At 38.0% G+C, this 20988-nt stretch overlaps 1 protein-coding gene across 1 annotated transcript in view; it reads right to left on the bottom strand.

The window, feature by feature from the left end:
- Positions 1-20988, bottom strand: part of LOC115244628 (polypyrimidine tract-binding protein 1) — a 251276-nt gene that overhangs the window by 26261 nt on the left and 204027 nt on the right. The window contains 2 exon segments of the mRNA XM_029822432.1: positions 2666-2717; positions 17465-17602. Coding sequence (XP_029678292.1) covers positions 2666-2717; positions 17465-17602 — 190 coding nt within the window.

Genomic DNA, 20988 nt, shown 5'->3' with positions numbered 1-20988 from the left:
AAGTCGAACATAGCCAAATGAAATGTGTGTATATATATATATATATATATATATATATAAAAATCATAAAATATCTTTTATAAAATATTATTGGAAACATACGTAAGAATACACTATTGAAAACGTAGTTCTTGATGCAAAAAGTATAAAAGGCCCCGGAAAATCTGATATTCGTGATGGAAAATGGTATATTTTTTGTGTTAAATCGTACGTGTATTTGAAATATCCGACCAAAGGGCCTGGGTAAAAATCGGTGATTCGTTAATTTAGTGCGCGAGCGTTGCGAGAAACTAACTTTGCCACGATAATACGTTTTTCCCGCGCGCAGCCGGAATTGTTTCGTTAGCGGCGCCGGCCAAAGTTCCAGCCGGCGGCTACGCTATTTCATTTTCGAATTTGCTCCACCATGATAATGGAACTCTTTACTGTAATACGCTAAAGCCCGGGACACGCGCGGTCGTACACGATGACCGCAATCTCGCTGACAGAGAGATGGGCCCTTTTGTTTTTCCCGAACCATTCCTTTCTACGGGGTTAATCCCGCTTTTGTGCGAATTAAGAGAAATATATTTAATGATTAAATATACAACGGCGCAAGCATAACATAATTGTACAATAAAATATTTAAAAATGTTCCAAAACTTTATCGCGTGACACGCTTGCCGTGTCAAAGATACCGCCGCATCGCTCAAATTGAGAAATGACGAATTAATTGACGTGAAAATTGAGCGTGAAAATAACGACTCTTTTTATCGGCGATTAATTGCCACTCGCGGACGTTGATCTAAAATTTATCGCTGAATAAACGAGCGTAAATTCTTGAATGGATGTGTTACGATGGCGCTTACAAGCATGCTCCACTTCTTCCGGTCTCGTGAAAGGTAAACAATTACGAAGGAGACAAACGCGAAATCGCCACGAGCGGTCGTTTCGCGAAGTTAATATTTCAGAGAATTCTCTCCAGCGTTGCTCGCTTTTCGCGTCCGGCTGGTCGGGGAGGTTTATAATTGCCATTAAATCTCGATTAAACGAAACGTCGCAAGGGAGAAGGCAGACCCGGCCGCAATTTCGCGAGTTTTAATCTCGCATACGTACGTCAAATTCGCGTAACTCGCCGTGCCACGTATATTTCATTACGCGGCGCGCGTATGATGCGAAACAAAGGATCGGGCCTGCGGCGATGTTATTTAATTTTCGAATCTGAAATACGTGGAAGCGAAGAGAAGGAAGCTCTCTCGCTCCCTCTCGCACGACAAAGCCCGTGTTTCGAACGAGTAAAAAAAAAAAAAAAAAAGAAAAACAACTGCTTTTTATTTCACAAAATTATAAAAGGCGCGCTTTCCTTCCCTCACCTCTTCCTTCCCCTGGACTCTGCCGTAATCGCGATGATAACATTTACTTTGTTCGTAATCTCGTGACCGAATGCAAAAATTTTTATTCAATAAAAAGTTTTTCGTTACAATCTCTTGCTCGAGATGCGCGATATAACACTGTAGTAAAACGGCGGTAATTTTTGCTTTTTATACCATTCGCGTGAATAATTCACTTTGCACCATTCAAAGAATAATTAAGATATCATCTAAATAGCATTTCCTGTTTCGCGAATTGTGCATTCTCACATAAGGGAAAATAATCGATGCGTTATATCCTGTAAAATCGCAATCCGCGATCTCGAATGCGTCCTCGCCTCATTTAAATAGCAACAAAATGTGATCTTTCGCAGGCGAAATTTATCGGCGATTCTCGCGACTGTTGAACCTCTGGGAGAAGATCCGAGCACGTGCGTATGTTCAGCCACGCGGAGAGACTCGACGTTACGACTCGGGCGTTGCATTTGTCACGCACACCGATGCACAATCGCACACAGATAGGTACACGCGCGCAGGGAATGATGATGCTCCCGCGTTCGTTCACTGTAGGCATGAATTCGTAACACGCTCGTCGGCTGCATGCCGAGGCCTCTCTTTGTATACGTTGTATAACGGGTGTAACGAGAAATTTGCGCACGTTATTCGATCCATCGAGCTAACGATTTTGATTAGAAGAATACACGATCAAAAGTCGAAACAGCTACGTTAAATTGTATTGGCTCGTTCAGATTTAAAACGGATCCCCGATTTATTATATCGCTCTTTAAAAGAGTTTATTAATCCATTATTCATAAATCAATAGTGATATTCGCTTTATAAAATGATGAAAGGAAAATATCGAAACACGAGACGAGTGTAAGATCATTCTGGAGCATTTCAACATGTTCCAATATAAAAATAATAATTACTGGATTCACTGGTTAGTATCTTAATGCTTCTTCACACTAAAAAATTTTCGCGATATTGCTAAATTGTAAAAGTATCGAGATCTGCCATATGTGTCGAAATCTTCCTAAACTGCCTTAAGTAACAATCTTGTTTGCGGGTATTTCGAGAACACCCTTTGGAGAACGATTCCGAAAGTACTAACGGCACACCAAGTGCGCGCAACGAGACGGTGGGAGACTAGGATGCACTTCAAGCACGCTGAAGTACTAAAGTACCGTGGCGTGTCTGCCTCGCAAGAGCGAGATCTATAACCCGCGAAAGTGCCACGGCTCCCCCCCCCCTCCCTTTACCCCTCGGCACATTTCTAGGACAACGACGATGTATATAATATTGAATGCTGTACTTACTGTTCTTTGTGAAGGTGACGATCTTCAGAACTTTGCCGAAGCGCGTGAAAATCTGCAACACACAAAATAAATCTTGGGGTGAGAAATCGATCAGTTTTAATGTGTAAAATTTTATTAGTTTACTTATTAAGTGATTTATCAGATAATTTATCATCTATTATCTCGTTATATCATTATGTCAATGAAAAGAAATGTATGGCAAACACAGAGCTATAAATAAATCTATCTCGATAATTGTGATTACGCGATGTCGTTTATAATGATACTGAAATATGCCGATTCTACAATGTCGACATATTGCGACAGATGCTTTGACAGGACCACGTAATAAACGTCTAACTAAAGCTACAATTGTCATAATTGCTACGCGAGCTCGTTTAGAGCAAGAGCGATCAAAATTACAGAATTCGACGGACCGATACCATTACGCGCAGCGGCGAAATTACAAAATAATTGGCGCGGATATTACGACAAAGCGATTTATTTCGGCCGCGCATGGATTATAATATAGCAATTATACCCGCGCAGAAGCGGTCCGTCGAAATATCCGGAATAAAACGGCACGTAATCACGTTAACCGGAACACGGGCGTGTCCTAAAAAATTGATTCGCGTCGTACGTCGAGAGCCGCTGCCGTTTTGCATAAATACCGGCGATATTCGAAAGGGCCCGTGGTGTGTAACGTGCACGCACGCGAATCGCATGAATTTTCAAAAGCCTCTTTGACGAAACAGGAGGCCGGTATCACGCAATATTTACAGGCATATTCAGTATGGGAGGTCGAGCCGCGGGCTAATAATCGCGCACGGCCCCACGTCAAACCGCCGTCATTGTCATATATGTTTGGCCGACAATGCCGATGATCACATTAATGCCGCGTATGCAAATATTTGACCCGGTTGCCATCGTTCGCGGCGACCAATTGCGAGAGCATTTTGGCAAGCGCGCTCTCGGCGGGTATAATAATTCTTTCATCCCCGATTTTCAGCCACGCGACGCGTAAACCGTTTCTTATTTAAACGTCAATACGTTACGATTAATCGTCGTCTCGATTTTCGCCGGCTTTAATTAATTAATCAATTCGCCGGCTCATGGAGCTAAATGACGTTGACTTTTCAAGCGCTCGACAGAGCTATTTTTACGTGCGAGATCGCCCAAAAAGAGCGTATATCTGTTTTCGACGAGTAAATACGTAAAAGCTCGTAAAAGCGTGACCGCGAGGAGAAATGAAACATTTCCGATGCGAAACAGGAAAAATGCGCTAATGCGAACCGCTGTCACGCGTTTTAGCCTCTCCCGCCCCCCCCGGTCCCCGAATATTTAATGTTGCACGCGGCTTGCGGGCGTCGGGCGTATCGAATGAGGAGTTTATATATCGTCGCTAACGCAGCGACAAAAATCCGTGAAATTAAAAATGAAAAAATACGCCGGACACATTACGAGAAAAAGAGGAAAAAAAGAGGTCGCGATATATCCGCACCGGAATATAAAATGTGTATTGATGCGTTCCTTACGAGCCGCGCTTTCATTCTACCTTCTTTTCAAAGTCCGCCACTTATTCCTTTGACTTGGCAAAAACGTGAGTCCCTTCTTTGGTATCCCTTAACATATAAATCTACACGATTCCCGCGACTTTAAAAAAATTTTTGCACTCAAAAATACTGCAGAACTCGCGTCGTTTTCGATCTAATGACGCTTTCATCTCGATTTCTACATCGCGTTTGAAAAAAAAAATTACGACTGCGTTCTTACATTTTAATTCGTTCCAAGAAAGAAAAAAGTCGTATAAAAGAGAAATGATATGCGAGCGCAAACTGATTTTTAAAACTTGCTAATGAGTACGCGCAAAGAGAATGAATACACTTTCTTTGAATACGCCCGCATATTGCATTCTTTCGCGAATTAATTCTCGATTTTCGTACACATTTCTTGACGAACCTAGTGAAAAAAAGAAAAAAAATACTGTAATAAGGAATAGAGATCTACGTTTGAAGAATGCACTCGACAACGTGAGAGCGGCTCGAAAGAATGAAAAACACGCGCCGTGGGGTTTTACGCAACAGTTTTGTAATTAGTGGACTCCAGAGAGAAGGAGAAAAGACGTATACTGCATCCGCATGATGCACGTCAAGTGGGACAAAAGAAGTTTTTGCCGTTTTACTGACATGACGAAGCTTCAAAACTGGGATGAAGCTTCAATAATAATGCAGTGTCTAGTGCCCATTCTCATCGGGCTGATATAAAACGGAATTTTTTAACCGATAATTGAACTGAGATCGGTGAAACATTTACTCTCCTTAAATATACAGACTATAATGACAGATTCTTTACCGAGTTTGAAAAGACAATATTTTTCTTACAACAGGTTTTATGAAATATAATGATTATATAAAATCTTCTGGTTATATAATATCATACTATTATCAAATAAAAATTTAGGATTCGACAAAATTTTTATTTGGTTTCTTTGTATATCGACTCATTTCATAATGTTTCCTTTTGTTTCCCTTCGAACTGATAATAATCAACTTTTTCTAATAAAGAGCAAGTAAATTTTTTAGCGAGATCTTTAAAAATCGTTTCGAATGTACGAGATCACATTAGCGGAGAAAAATGTAATTTGCCCGAAAACAAACAACGATTATAATCATTACAGGGTACAATAAAACGGCAGTAACGATAAAAATCTCTGCAAATAGATCCTCATTGTCGTTTACATTTATGTACCTCGTTGCTTGCAACGAGGATCATTTTTACGGTAATTGTGTTTGGATTCCGAGTTCACGGACTAGCAATTACACAGATAAATCGATGCATCTGTGAGATTCTTTTCATTTGTAGATAATTTTTAATTAAGCTCGCGTAAAATGCGCGAGCTTATAACATTATCCAAAGAAAACATATTCTCATAAATAGTATATTCTCCGCGTAATGTAAGAATATTTTCGAATAAACGAGAAAATATTTAATTTCTATATTATTCATATATTACGAATGTTATAAAAGTCAAGCAATAAGTATCTTGCATACTGAGTCACATTACATTAAATACGGAGATCTCTTATTATCATCGAAACGTTACGCTCGGAGAGATGGTAAATTAAAGATTGAGTAAATTAAAAGTAGATGGATCGTTCGCGAGCGCGGATTCACAACGGACGGCAGAGAATCGCGAAGGTGGAGAAGGTGATAACGATAATAATGTTTAGAATATATGGATTACGGTTCCATCCATTACATCCGTACGTCCGCAGCGTCCATTACAAGCCGCAAGATCGCTCGTAATAGTTCGTTCGACTATGTGCATTTCCTTCTCTCTCTCTCTCTCTCCCTCTCTCTTTCTGTTTCTCTCTCTCTCTTAATGCAACTGCAATTGCACGCGTTTTCCTGTGAGTGGTAACCGTGCACTTTATATAACGCGTATATAACACGAAAAGTAGCAGTACCATCACCATCACTACCATCATCATCACCGTCGGACCGTACATGTTTTTATCCGTTTTCCGATAAAACGGGAAATATTTCAATTTTGATATTCGAATTTTTGCCAGTCGCGCTTCCGGCCCGGGAATGCATGCGTCCGACCGAAAACAGTTCGATCGCGAACGGATATGAAGTCGCGATGCGTCCGTGAGTATTTACTCGAGATTGCGCCAATAAACGAACGTATCGACGAATAATCGCGAGGAATCACGAATGAACGAGGAAAGAAACATGAAATAATACACGCGCGGTTCCATTTATTTATCGGACGAATTTTTGTAGAAAGTTGCCACAAGCAATCTAATCTCGCGTAGGTAAAAAAACTTTTAATACAAGGTCTTTATCTCGAGAGACAAAGTTTTGAATTTTTATAAACTTATATGCAACCGTAAAATATATTCTCGGTTAGTTAAAATTTAAGTTTATTCAGTTATGACTTTTCCGCGATAATTTATTTTACGTAATGTGAAACGTAATGCGTCGATAACAGATTAATGCCGTATAAACGCAATGGGAATCTGCGCCTTCCATGGCATTTATATACGCGTCCATTACAAACATACTGCACAATAAAATTAATTAAACCGGTATTTAATTAATTACTCGAAATCTGACAAATTTTCCGCTTGCTGCACATCGCGCTGCAAATTGTCTCTGTGAATTTAGGGAGAAATTCGAGAATTACCCCGTAGGCGATAACGTTTATTATCGATGTGCAATTGATGCATTCCGTGATTGCTGTCGAATACACGCAAACTTCTGTTCATTGTTGCACTAGTATTTCCCTCTATTCCACTATTAGCGTTTGCCCCTTCTACTGTTATTAGAGAGATTAGGGAGCTAAATATACCCGGCGGCCATAATTACTTTACAATATGCATCATACGACTGAAATTACGTCGGTTATTTCAAAATAAATATCATTAAATAGTATAATTTTGATGCGACTGGAATTTATAAAATATTGGAAGCTTGAGAAAATAGTTTGTTATTTTCAATCTATAGCTTTATTTTGAATTTATTCAAGTTTATTATTTGAAAAGGAAATATTTTTTTCCCCGATACAAAAGTATACATTGTTGGCATATATTGGCATCGAGAAAGTAATCGATAATATTGGATGTTCCAATACTTTGCAACTTTGTAACGAATAGATTAAAGCAATCCGCTTTCACGCCCCGATGGATAAACAGAAGCGAAATACACATCGCTCGCCGAAATGTAAATAAATGGAGGAAAATCGGGAAATCCAAAAATAAGTCGGCACCTCGGCGAAAGAAAATCGCAATTCAAATTCTACGTCGGATTGAAACTGGGACGAATCGACTTGTTTGCGCGCGCATCATTTGCGACGAAAGTTTTAATGAGAGTCGAATGATGAAGTGCATGCCGGTGTAACAGTTTCTTTGCTGCATTTTCAAAGAAAGAAAATCGGATCTATAAATGCTAGAAATAATAAAAAATATCCAGCACGTGAAAAAAAAAATCAACAAAAAAAAGCATACTTTATTTTAGATGCGATAGAACGTCAACTATATCGCGACCAAGTTAATTCTGGAATAATTCTGGAATCTATTAATAATTTCTTCGTCGCAAAATACGAGTTTAGTTTCAATTTTCGCTCATCCATTAACTCTGAACAATATTTCGTGAAATCATATTGTAAAATCGTTTCAAATATGTGTGTCACAAAAATAATAATATACATGATAAAAATAAAAAAAAAAAAAAAGAAAGAAACGTTTCCAAATCCAATAGACAAATTTCCAAAATCAATTCGAGAAGGTTTTAGGAGAAGCTCCGCAATCGTTCCCGCAATCAAACTATCATAACATTCGCATTTCTATGCGAAGCGTAACGTTCTCCTTCGTTTTTGCTGTTACATTTTTAAGGCCTCGACTAAACACGATCATTTCAGGTATATATGTGTATTTGTGTGTGTATGTGCGCGCGTGTTTGCCTCCCGCGGGAAATTATTCCGCACGTGCATCTCGCATCTGCAGTCGATACGTCCCGTGTATGTGCGGGGGGGCGCGTTTGTCGTCAACGAACGCTCGAAAGACACAGCGTTGTTACAACTTTTGTAATCAGACCGAGCGCGAGTTATTGGAGGATCCTGTTTCATCTAAACATTTTTTCCGCGCGAAACTCGCCGAGAACAGGACGCGTTAATCAGAGCTACTTTCAACTGTAAGTCATTCCCGATCAGGCGCGATTAGCAAAGCGCGTTACCGTGTTTTCGAACCGTGAAAAATCAAAAATAAAAAGAAAAATTGCGCAATAAAATAATTGTATTACGTATTAAATTAAAAACCAAAGGATTACAATCGATCGTTTTGGCTTCGTAGAAAAAATCGTTAACTCCTCATCGAAAACGGAATGTACAATTAATAAATTAAGAATGATTTACCGATATATATGTATATATTATTATCATTATCTGACACAAGTTTTGATTTTATTTGATTCATTAAAATTCATGTAATTGAAACTTGAAATTGAATGAGTCTGCCCCCTCCCTTTCCTATATTAGCGAGCGATTGTGATGCGATAAAATTAATGTGCCTCGAAATACGTGTTATTCAATATGCGATTACGCGAATCAGATATATAATTAGTCAATAATGGCTGAATTATTAACGAAGAATATTGAATAGAATTACAAGAATCGAAATTTTTCCTATTTCAAAAATACTGTATAAAATCAATTTGAGAGTGCGCTCTGTCTATACGGTTGCGTTCGAATACAATTTTTCGTTTTATTAATTTTTTAATTATTCCCTTTACGTATCGATATAGCTAAAATTCACCCGACCAATTGTAGTTTGATTAAAAAACTTTTATTTATTGTAGACAAAAAGCATTTTGTGCATCGCTATAGCGTCATCATGCATGTGGTGTACACAATCTCTCTATCGTCAGCGTGTGCTATGTACCCGTGCAAAAACTAACGTTAATATTTTATTTATCCTCCTCTCCCTTCGTTGCATATTGTGTTTACGATTGGTTCGCTACCATTCGTATCGCCGAAACGGGGTTACGTTCTGAAAAAGGTGGAAAAATGTGCGCATGACGGTTTAAGAATTTTCGTTTCGGCTGGAAATAGTCATCGTCGAGACTTCCGATTCGCGCACAATGAGAAAATTTTCGATATATTCATATATGTGAGAGATTAATCTTAAACTTGTCAGAGATTGCTTTACGCGAGCGGGAAGATTATTTGCGAATAAAAAACTTGAAGTTAAAAGCTGTCGCGTATTAATATAATAATATAATAGCAGAAATAAAAGAGAGAGAAAAAGAGAGAGCGTGTGAGCCATAATCTCTGATGCTAAATTAAAATAAACAGATTACGGCGAGTATTTCCCTAATGAGGTAAGATATGCACCGGATTGAGTGATCACCTATCCTACTTGGCGCTAGATATCCAACGCGTGTTATTTCGAGAGTGCTTGCGTTAATTCACCTACGCGATCCCCCTTTAACCCCATTTCACCGAGGCACGTCGACTATGCGAATCAATTCGCATCACTATTTGATAGAACTGCGTGCAGCGTTCGTCGTTTGCGTCTCTGACATTCCACACTTGTTCCGGAAAAGTGAACTGGCGCAACAGGAGAAATGCACAAAATTTTAATAAAAACGCAGACATACAAAAAAAAAATAACAATGAAAATTTCCCTTTATTATTAAACGCCTTATTGTGATCTTATCGAGATACGTTTTGAAATCTCTGAGTTATTCGTTTCAAGTTATAATTATATATTCTTTAAGAGTCAATACAAACTTGGATCTGTAAGCGATATTAAAAACTGAATAGCTGATGGCCTGCTGCAATATCACAAAGTTAAGAAATGAACGGAAATGCATTGCCTGCACAACAGTCTCTCTCTCTCTCTCCTTCCTTCCGTAAACATTTTATATATTGTATTTCGAGCGTGACAAATTTCTCCCAATAAGTCAGAAAATTTATATACTTTTCGCATATACAGGAATGTTTGCATTATTCGACTTTTTCTTAGGCGATATTTTTATAATGTTTAATTGCAGAGAATTAGAAATTCCTAAAGTATTTTATATCATATATGTATATTTTACATATTAATATATACATATTAATTTTTCATTATATATATAAAATAGTAGCTAAATAGTTTCAACATAAAAGAATCGCTCAAGAATCTTAATCTCTCTCTGTTAAAGAAAGAATCCTCCGCATAAATTCATCAGGAAACAAATCCCGCTATTTGCGACACGCGATGAGAGAGATAGAACAGCACAATATATAAGCTGGTATATTATTTTCTTTAATCTCTCCCTTTGGGAAGAGGGGACAGGAGAAGGATCACGGGGAGGAGGGAAAGAAAGAGATACCGGGAACGGCTCGTTATTAAATCGAACGCGACCCTTTGGCCGGCGGCCATCGCTCATAGATCCCGCGGGGATTCCCTCATGCCGTGGGATTACAGGTGACCAAACTCCATCCTTCCCATCCATTCCATTCCGTTCCGTTCCGTTCCATCCCATTCCGCGAAAGCTGCCCATTACCACCGGCGTATTGATTGATGTAACAGTTATTAATTCGCGTGCCCGATTATCGAGCCCGTCCCGGTCGCGCGAGTGTCTCCGCGGTTTCTGTAACGCAATAACGCGCAATAGCAGTAACGCAATTCCCGCGTCGCGTCGCGGCGATCCGTCGTTATTCATTTAGATATGACGGCTCGGGAGGGTGAAAAGAGGGAGAGGGGGCAAAGGCTCGATGTCTGACGGCGAGTCGGAAGTTTTACGGGGGCGGATGGGAAAAGGTTCGAACTTATCCCCCCCTCGCCGTCGCGCGGAGCGAACGAGTTCGCCGCGGGAAATGGATTGGGATTTCTGCGAAACTTCTTCCCTAGGAAGTTGCCCGGATTTTTCTCCTTTCGAGAAATATGTTTCGTATCGCGCGGCCGCAATACGATTGCAGTTCGGGAGTTGCGCAATTATAGTTACGCGCAAGATCAATTTTTCTCGACCCGCGATCATCGATAAGGATATTTATTGGAGGGTGTGTAAAATGGTTTTTCCCTGTTATAGAATCAATATTAAAGAATTGAAACTCTTTATGAATGAGTTAAAAAAATTAATAATGAGTGCACGTTAAAGAAAAAAAAACGTATTACAATTGAAGATTCATCTAAAATATGAATACAAATAAAAAAAAAAAAAAAAAAAAAAAAAAAAAAAAAAAAAAAAAAAAAAAAAAAAAAAAAAAAAAAAAAAAAAAAAAAAAAAAAAAAAAAAAAAAAAAAAAAAAAAAAAAAAAAAAAAAAAAAAAATAAAGATTCATTAAAAAAAAAAAAAAAAAAAAAAAAAAAAAAAAAAAAAAAAAAAAACAGAAAAAAGCCATATAATGTAATAAAGAATCTTATTTTTCGTTTTCGCGAAAAACTCTTGCGATTATTCGCAATTAATAATTTATATTAAATCATATGTAATCTGTATGCGAGAAAAATTTCACGAGAGTCGCATAAAAAGGTTTTAGAGTGCATATTACTTGCGTGTGGTTGGCGCGATATATAAGCTGGGACTGTTAATGCCGGTTGCATTATTAATAGCTACAAATGCATCCTGACATGACTACACGGCCACGAGCAGGCTTTTAAAGCTGTATCATAGGCGCGTTCACCATTAGCGGGATAACTTTTAATATCTTTACACCGCCAAGAAAACAACTTGCTATCAGAAAACAATCGTCATCATAATCCATTTTGCGTATACTTCTTATCGCAAAAATCTACAACGCTTCTTCTGCAATTCCTGTTAAGAGGAATAACGGAATCCAGAAAATTCGAGATTTCGTCGATTACTTCGAAATATCTTATCGTTCGACATAAAGAAGCGCTCTACATAAAAATTTATAGTCTCGAGTGTATAATAATTTCGATATTTATTTATATTCCAAAGTTATATATACGAGCTTTTATTTCTGATAATTTTTCTATTTGCCTTTTGAGATTGATTTTTAAATGATAAAGAACGCGGGTTTTTCTCCCACAAGCTGCAACACTAATATTAGCTAAAATAAAAAAGATGTATAGGTACTTTTTTTACGTTCGATTGAAAAGTCGAAAAACCCTTCGATCTATGCAACATTAATAGCTTTAATTGCACATTTCAAGGCGCACACGCGTAAAACACTCGAGCTGTTCGCTTGTTCGTACTCGAACGAACAACTGGAACGATCGAACCGAGACATTAGATGGTTGCCAACGGCCATTAATCATACAGTACGAGGAGGCAGGTGATTAATGTTTTCCTCTGTGCGCGCTAACTTCCATCCCTCTCTTCCCTTTCCTCTTTCATCGTCTATTTTCACGCTCTCTCCCCGGTTTTCTTCGAGTCACCGTTCTTCGGGTTCCTTCGTCGTCTCCCATCGAGATCACACCGCCAAACTGCCGGCTACCATCGTCGAGTGATTAATTTACGATCCCCATTCCGTCCCCTTCGTCACTTTTACCATTTCGATTCTCGACACCCCCACGAAACATTTAGTATGTTCTAATAATTCTCGAATAGCATCGATTTTCATTTCAGAAATATTACACGTGCGCAAAATTGTAGAGAATTGTAGAGAAAACATTTCATTGAATATGAAATTTAGATAAGAGGACGATCCATTTGTAAAATTCATCCTTTCGTGTTTATAATTCGCGAACCAGAGTAGTTTTCATATACTGATAGCAATTTATATAAAGCCTTGTCGAGTTTACTATAATAGGAAGAAGTGATTTCGAAGTATATCATATTTTATCCCTTCAATGATGCATAAGATGATATAAGATGAAAGGATTCTCGCAACAAAATAAATATGTATAATATCATTAAAATGTACTGACTTTACGCGTAGCTGTATGTCTTGTGCATTTATATTTTTATACATCTTGTACACTTATCTTATATATTTACATGTCAAAGAAAGATTCTCCCTGTCTCTGGGTGCAGGTGCTAGAGAGATTAATATTAAAGAACAGAATCTCACACCAGCACACAGATGCAATTTTTAAATAACCTTTATTAAATTGTCGGTGCTTCTAAGAAAAAAAAATAAAATAAACGAGAAGCTGCACTTAGCGAAATCACCCTCCGTTCAGCGCCGATGATGTCGCTGTTTCAGACCGACGCGGGCCTTAATAAGGCGAGACTTAGTTCTGCGTCTCAGGTGGCAGACTGGGCCTCAGTAACGGCAATTTATATCGCTAAATGCACCGACGAAGTTCCCGAGCCATTTAATCGAGACATAAATGTTAAATGCTCACCGTCTCTTTATTTATGTCCCGTTCGGGACGATACGAGCAATTTTTTATATTCGCGAACCTGTCCTTCGACGCAGGGTTTCGCAAATAGAAGTCGGGGAAGGAATGCGCGATGCGTTCAGAGAGTGCATCTCGTGGAACGTAATAAAAAAACATTGATCAGAAATTATCGCAAAGAAAAGACACGACCCGCGCTATCGTTTTATGAGTCCATCGACCATATAATCGGATTTATATTTTACGATACTTAGAGTCGTCTATATAATCTTTTTTCTTTCATCGGATAAGAAACGGATCTTCTTGCAAAAATTGATAAAATATAAATTTTCTATATCGGCAATTGACCAGCAAAAATTTATTATTTTTATTGTTACTCGTATATTATTAGTATCAGTTTCGTAAAAAAGTATAATATAAATATCTAATATTCTAATACAAGTGTCATAAGAGATAATATATCACGCTATGTTTAAATGAATTGTGATTGATCCTATTTTGTAAAGCAATTCATTAAAACTTGCTGTATTTTAATTCAACCTAACGTCTAGTCCTCGCGATTAAAAAAAAAAAAAGCGTCACAAAGAAAGGTCTAATTTTTTTTACTCGGTACAATCTTTCCTGGCCGAGCTCATGGATCATTAAGAATTTTCCGGCGCAGGGACGTCAACTAATAGCATTGGCTGGATTACAAAGTTTTCAGAGCCCCGGTCCCCGCACCTGAACACCTGCACCCCTTTCTCGCACAACCCTCTCGGAACGCAACCTTTCCATCCCTTACGGGGATGGCGCGAGAAGTTTCTACCCCGCGAGGACGGACTTTTCGCGGCATTTAGCCGCCTCGGCTCGGGAGACCGTAAAGTTAAATATCGGAGAAGGATTTCTAAGGGGCGAGGAGAGGGGGAGGGGGGAGGTAAAGACGGTAGGAGGGTGGAAAAAATACCGCCGCCACGTAAATTGGCTTCGCCGCCGGAGGCTGTCGGTTAATCGCGCGAAGAGGTTGCGGCCGAGCAACAGACAAACCGGGAACAAATAAAGAACAAAGTTAAAATTCAATTCAACCGGAAGAAACAATCGAAGTTCCGGTCGCGAGAACCGAGGAGAACCGCGTTTACAATTGTTTCAGCAAAGTCGAGAAATCCAGGGAGACGCACGGAAATTTTTCATCAAAATAGTGCCTGACTTGAAAGAGAAGGGAATAATAAAGTTATAACAAACACACGTCTCTCGAAATGTATGTATTCTTTAAATATTTATGCAAAAAATTGATTCCATTCTCCCGAAATAAAATACATCTATGTGTTATTTATAAAAGAACCGTCGCGAAATCTAGTAATCGTATTTTATAAAAGTTGCTTCAAGTAACGAAGAGCGAACACGAGATCGGGATTTCCAGACAATGTGCTTAATCCCTCTTGAGAAAGAAGCATTTGTACGCTCTCTTTGAGAGAGCACCGTATCGGATTACACGCGCAGTAGAACAGGTCAACCTTTCGTCAGGCTTCGGTAAAGCGCGCATGGCGTATACGCGAATGTTTCCGATCAATTTGTTCGCGTCGTTAAAATTTTAAGAGACGCTGTGGCATTTCGTCAAGACGTCAAAAAAAGCGATTATAAATCCATCGTTAAATAATTCAGATCACAAGATTTAAGTAAGACACAATCTCTCTATACAATTGATTTTGTGTTAAGAATTAAATGCGTACAAATTTCTCTAATCTCGATGTCTTTTCACATTTCACATTTTCTTACGCGAATCGGTTCTCATTCGGCTATCTCGAGATAAATGTCAGTCCGTACGACGGGATTTTGTTTACGGCGTAAATCATGCGATATCCCCGAGAATGGATCAAAGAATCTGTCTGACCAATACAAACTCCACGAAGGCTGGCTTCGACACGAGTTAATCTTTCGAGCTGATTACAAGTCGCGGACACAAATCCAGTTTCACCGTCGAAACCATCGTGTAAGTCCGCTTACGCAACCAAACACATATAACCGGCCAATCGTCGATTCGTAATCCGGGAATGTTTTCCGCCCGGTCCATTATCGGCTTAGCACGGCTCTCTCTGCCGTTGTCGTCGCTGTTCTCTTCGCTTCGACCTGATTCCACATGTTGGAGAAAAAATAAAAACGCCACCTTCTATATACCCGCGCGCACTCAGATAAATCGATAGTGTTAAAGATAGTTTCCTCACACGCCACTCACATTTGCAATTCCTTCGGGACATTTGGAAAAAAGCAAAAAGCCTTTGTATCGAGATGGACTCGATGGTGTAGTGCAAATCCTATAGATATTTTCATGGGAATAACTGTAGTTTGCAAATTGTGTTTTTTTTTTTTCGGTAATTCTTGTAAACAGTTGGAAATTAAAAAAATTAATTATTCTATTGCGTTACGATTTCGCGTTCATTTCATCAATTTAGAAATCTCTCATTACATATCATCGACATTATATAATAAATAGTGTGTAAGATAACTTAAATATAAAAATTTATTAAAAGAGAAATTTCTTCGATCAATTTTATCGATACCCATGTAAAGTTGATGTTATTACTTTCCCGGAGGCACAACAATAAGACATTCTACTTTTCTATATCTATTTTTTATCCTACTTTCACATACTTGCGTGAGAAAGACATTTTCGTACACGTACACCGTATTATCGGAGGATATTATTCGTGGCGCTATTGAACATGCTTAAAAATGCATAAGCCACTCAACCCGGACCGGAAGCATTCCGGTTATCCCATTATCCGGAATCCTAAGGGATAAGAATCACCCTCCCTTAATGATGACCAGCAATATTTGCCCCTTTATTTTCTTACCGAAAGGGAGACAGTGCGTATTAACACACCTTATTTTATGAAAACAAGTTTCATATTCATAAACACGAATATTACGTGCGAAAATATATTGACCAAATCATGAATTACGATAATTATATTTAGTATTTATTTTCCATTTAACTTAAGAGTAAAAAGTATTGTAAAATTGTAAGTTCTATATAAAAATAAAAATCTACATTAATTTTATTATCAATCTGTAATATCGAAAATTCGATTACTTTTCTATACTTTTTCGTATGCGTGTGAATACATTTACTGATTTTTAGAAAAAATTTGCTTCCATATAAAAATTTCTATAAAATTTATTATTTTGGTATAACATTTAAAATTGTTGCAATTTACTTTATCAACTTCGAAGCATTTCGATAACGAAGCGAAATGTCAATTCCGCCGCGAGTGCAATTAGTGTCTTACGAGTGTCGTATAAAATGTATCGCGCCAAGCAACTCCAGCAACTCCGATGGTCGCGCGGGCGCGGCAAGGAGATTATTCTATAACTTTAACAATCAATTATTTAGAATTCAGTTATCTCGGCGGAACGACCGGCGGTATATTCAATTTTAAAACTGCAAACAGTCGCCCGCAGTAGCGCTCGCAGACGACAAGCACTCAATATGTAAAATGCGATGTAACTTCCGCCGCGACCGCAACTCCGGCACCGCGCGGATTAATCAAGCGGAATTCACGCCCGACTTGTAAACGTTGATCAAATATCCGCGAGCGAGTTAACGACCGCGGGATTGTCTGCGAAATTCGACTAATTCAACTTTGTCACGGTGCTGCGCGACATTTTTCGGCATCCGTCGAAAGTTAAATTACGTTAGCCCTTTCGGCGTCCCCGGGAAATTAGGGGCGTACTTTCCCCTCGTTTATAACACGCGAACGCACGGTTTATGTGTGCAGAAATTTTTTTCACAAGGTTCTCTTTTTTTCTCTTTTACGACAAGCCCCAGTTTTCAAATCTGATACGGTAAAAAATTCTCCAAAAAATTCCTAAAGTACTTCACAATGTAGAGAGTCGTGAACAATTTCCATCTCTCTTTCTGCACACGTGCATATTTGAATATGTATATAATTCATCGTCGCATTACACGCGATACTGCATTCAGCGCGACCGCTTTCAATATAAAACGGAGAAATAATAAATGGGTCGGTCGGGTGGTCCGTTGCGTGCTCACCTGATAAAGTATGTCGAGGGTGATCGGATAAAGCATGTGCTCCACGATGACTCGAAGTACCGTGTTGGGTCCGCCCTGGGTCTCGCCGGCACTGGTTACCTGATTTTGTCCAGGAATCGCAACCTGGTTATTCGAGTTCTGCAACAGAGAATGAAAACGGAAACGAAATTAAGCGCTTTGTACGAGCGAATCAATTGCTATCGACGCATTCACGCGTGTCGCCTGAGAAGTATACTAAAGATACAAGTTGGCCAAGTTCCATAAGACGTAAATTCCATTCCAAGTGATATAACTTCCAAGTGATATCATCGAAAATAAAAACTTGGTTCTCTTGTATTTTCAGGATTTCGTGTGTAAGCAGATAATTGAAGGTTTGCTTATAATAATTAATTTATTATTGTCATATATATAACTATTCTATATTTAAAAAACCAACAATGAAATAATAAAAATAATTGATGCAATTATTTTTATCCAATATACGCTAAGATCTGTGTTAAACTTACTCGATAATGTAAAAACATTCTAACCGTATACCATTCTGATCAATATTTAGATCGTATTATACAAGTGTATTGATGATAAAATAAATATCACGAGTTTTATGTACGTATCATTTGTCAGAATCATTTGCAGTGTTTGCAAACTGCAGCCATTCATATTATATAGACAAAAAATATTTATCTTACATAAGATAATATAGTCATTTTATAATTTTATATTTTAAATTATAATACAAACGTAAACATTTTATATTTATTTGTATGCAAAGTTATTGTGTGCGTTTCAGTAAAATAATTTAAAATTCGATGATTTAAAAAATACATTATGGAAAATCTTACGACTTCGATACGATGTATGATCCTTCTTCTTCGCACGATAAGAAACAGATCATGAAAATTCTGTCTCGGCTTGTCCGCTGAAGCGTGATGAAGCGGAATGGAAAATGATTTCTTTGAAGTGAGAAGCAGAAAGCGAGCGTCGGAAAAAAAACGAAGAGAAATGCGGGAGGGCAAACGAAAATAGATGCAAGAGTATTAAAATCGGACGCATACTGAGCGTAAAAACGAGGAGACATTATACTTTGTAAGTGAAAGCCGTATAATGGACGATAGCGCTGCTGGGTTATTAAAAGAAGCCGTGTTTTTCCGAGTCTCATCAAATGAAACACCCGGTACGTTCGGTCTTAATATTAAACTGGAAGATTGTGGAAAAGAAATTGTAGCAACAGGAATCACGCGACTTTTCTATAACGATCGATCGATAATTATATATTTACAAATAGAATATATAAGTATTCTACTTAAATATTTAATTGCTCATTATATTCTTTAATTTAATTTAATATTTAATAACTTTACTTCAATATTTAATTACTCATTATATTCTTTTCTTAAAAGAATTTGAGCCAGTATCACGTTTACAGCACGCGGAACTGGTATAAAAAATAAAATCATCAGAAATTATTTTTCTGCGAATATTTTGTTCGCAAAATTACTCTATTACTTTAAGATCAAAATCATGTTAAAAACATGATAAAGCATTATTCGTCCTTCCTATCCTTCGCACGTGCGAAATGCGTCTGGCGTACCGTTGCCGTTTTCATCAGCTGCCGCTGCTGGTAAAGCTGTCAAAGTGAACTTTAAGGGGTAAGACGTGGCGGGGACATTAGCATAAAATGCTAAAGAAACGCGCCACATTAGAATTTCGATGTAGATTAAAGCGCGACGCCCGGCAGGACTCCTAAATCTGACTTCGTAAAAATAACTTCTCTCCGCGCCCCGAGTATTCTAACAAAATTTCCACGTCGACATAAAATCGCCTTCGCTTCCTAATTCGCGCAGAATTTTCGGATAATTCAATTCTCGGTGATATAAGTAGCAAGTTAATTATCCAGTTGTTGCAAATAAAGATTCCCGAAACGCGAACACATGTACAATTAAAAATAAATTTGAAGGCTTCTTATGCCAGACAATGAATTGTCCAATTTTATTATTAATGCATTATATATCTAATAAATTATTATAAAGTGAATACAAAAAAACCTCAATTTCAACTCTGACGAATAAAATACGAATTGAAGACGTACAATTGTATCTCGATTATTGCAGCGAGCGCAATGATTGTTATTAGCTTTCATCGGAAGCCATTTCAAACGAATTTCAAACGCAAGATTGCTGTAAATACACATGGCTTCGATGTAGCACTTTTCACGAAGCGGTATACAATATCTTTAACAAAGACGTTCGGTAAAAGCAATCCGTGAAATAACCGATAAACAAGCAAAAGACAAATACAGACTCGCGAGGAGCCTGAACAGTCTTCACGACAAAACGTAATCGCGGATATGCTACACTTAGAAGATGTTGCATTTAACCGCGCAATATCTTGACCTGAAAAAGTACGACGCGCTGAGAAGGGATATAAAAGCGAGAGATAAAACCAAGCTACAAAAAACGTATAGTTGTTCAGCGGCGAATGATGATCGCAACAATTCGGAAGAAGTAACTCGAGTGCATGACGTGGGAGTAAAGTTCCACTTCGCGGGACGCTTCATAAACGCGAGAGCTTTTGATTATGCGGCGATGCTTTTTTATATATTCGAACGAATCGAAATATTCAACATGCAAGAAAACATTGAAACGTGTCAAAAAATGAACGTGTGTTTTGTAGTTTTTAGTTTTCAAATGTTATGGGGATAAAAATTAATTTTGCAACAATATTAAGAGGGAACCGCCTTAAAATCATAAATAAAAATCTCTTACAAATCGATATTTTTTCGCTCTTAAATTTTTCGAAAAATAAATGCTAATAAGATGTGAATCATTTTAAAAAATTACTCGAATCAATAATTTCTCACAAACTAAATATCGGAGTTAAAGGAATAATCAAATGGCTGTATATTTCGTTCTATGAAATTTATAAGTGTACTTTACCTCGGCCTCGTTTACTATCATTTTGCTTTTATTTTTGATAAAAGGCGAGCTTTTACGCATAATTCGGTAGCATTTCGTTTGATTGTATGTGTTGGTTTAATTGCGACGTAAAGTAGATCGTGACGTCGTCGCGAACCATCGGTGGAAACTACCGTCGAGCGTATCTACTAATAATTTTACGAGCGATTTTATCAGAAGTTCGCATCGCGCGCTCGCGGTTTAGTCGAGTTTCCGCACGGATTCGAAGCGGTCTCCGAAGTTGACGAGGTCTAAACCTAAAATGTTACAGTTTCTAACTGTAAATGCGCTGCAAATAATTTACAGAAAAAGGAGAGACGCATCGGGGAATTAAAATAAAAATAAATCAATTGCTTATATAAATAATTGGCAGTAAATATGAACGAGTCAACTGTTGAAATTATTTCAACATGAAACTAGAAGAATAAATGAAGTAGCTCGACAATCCATTTACCTGGATCATCGTGACGACCCTTCAGGACGAATAATATTCGAGATCGTCGCGCTTTCTTAAAAGGGAAGGATTAATTTCAACATCTTGACATCGAGCAAAGAAAAGAGAGGGAAAGA

The sequence above is a fragment of the Formica exsecta genome, unplaced genomic scaffold (genome assembly GCF_003651465.1).
Source record: "Formica exsecta isolate Colony F162 unplaced genomic scaffold, ASM365146v1 scaffold122, whole genome shotgun sequence".
Taxonomy (NCBI): Eukaryota; Metazoa; Arthropoda; class Insecta; order Hymenoptera; family Formicidae; genus Formica; species Formica exsecta.
Note: the sequence above shows the minus strand (reverse complement) of the source record. Positions and strands in the feature narration are given on the sequence as shown.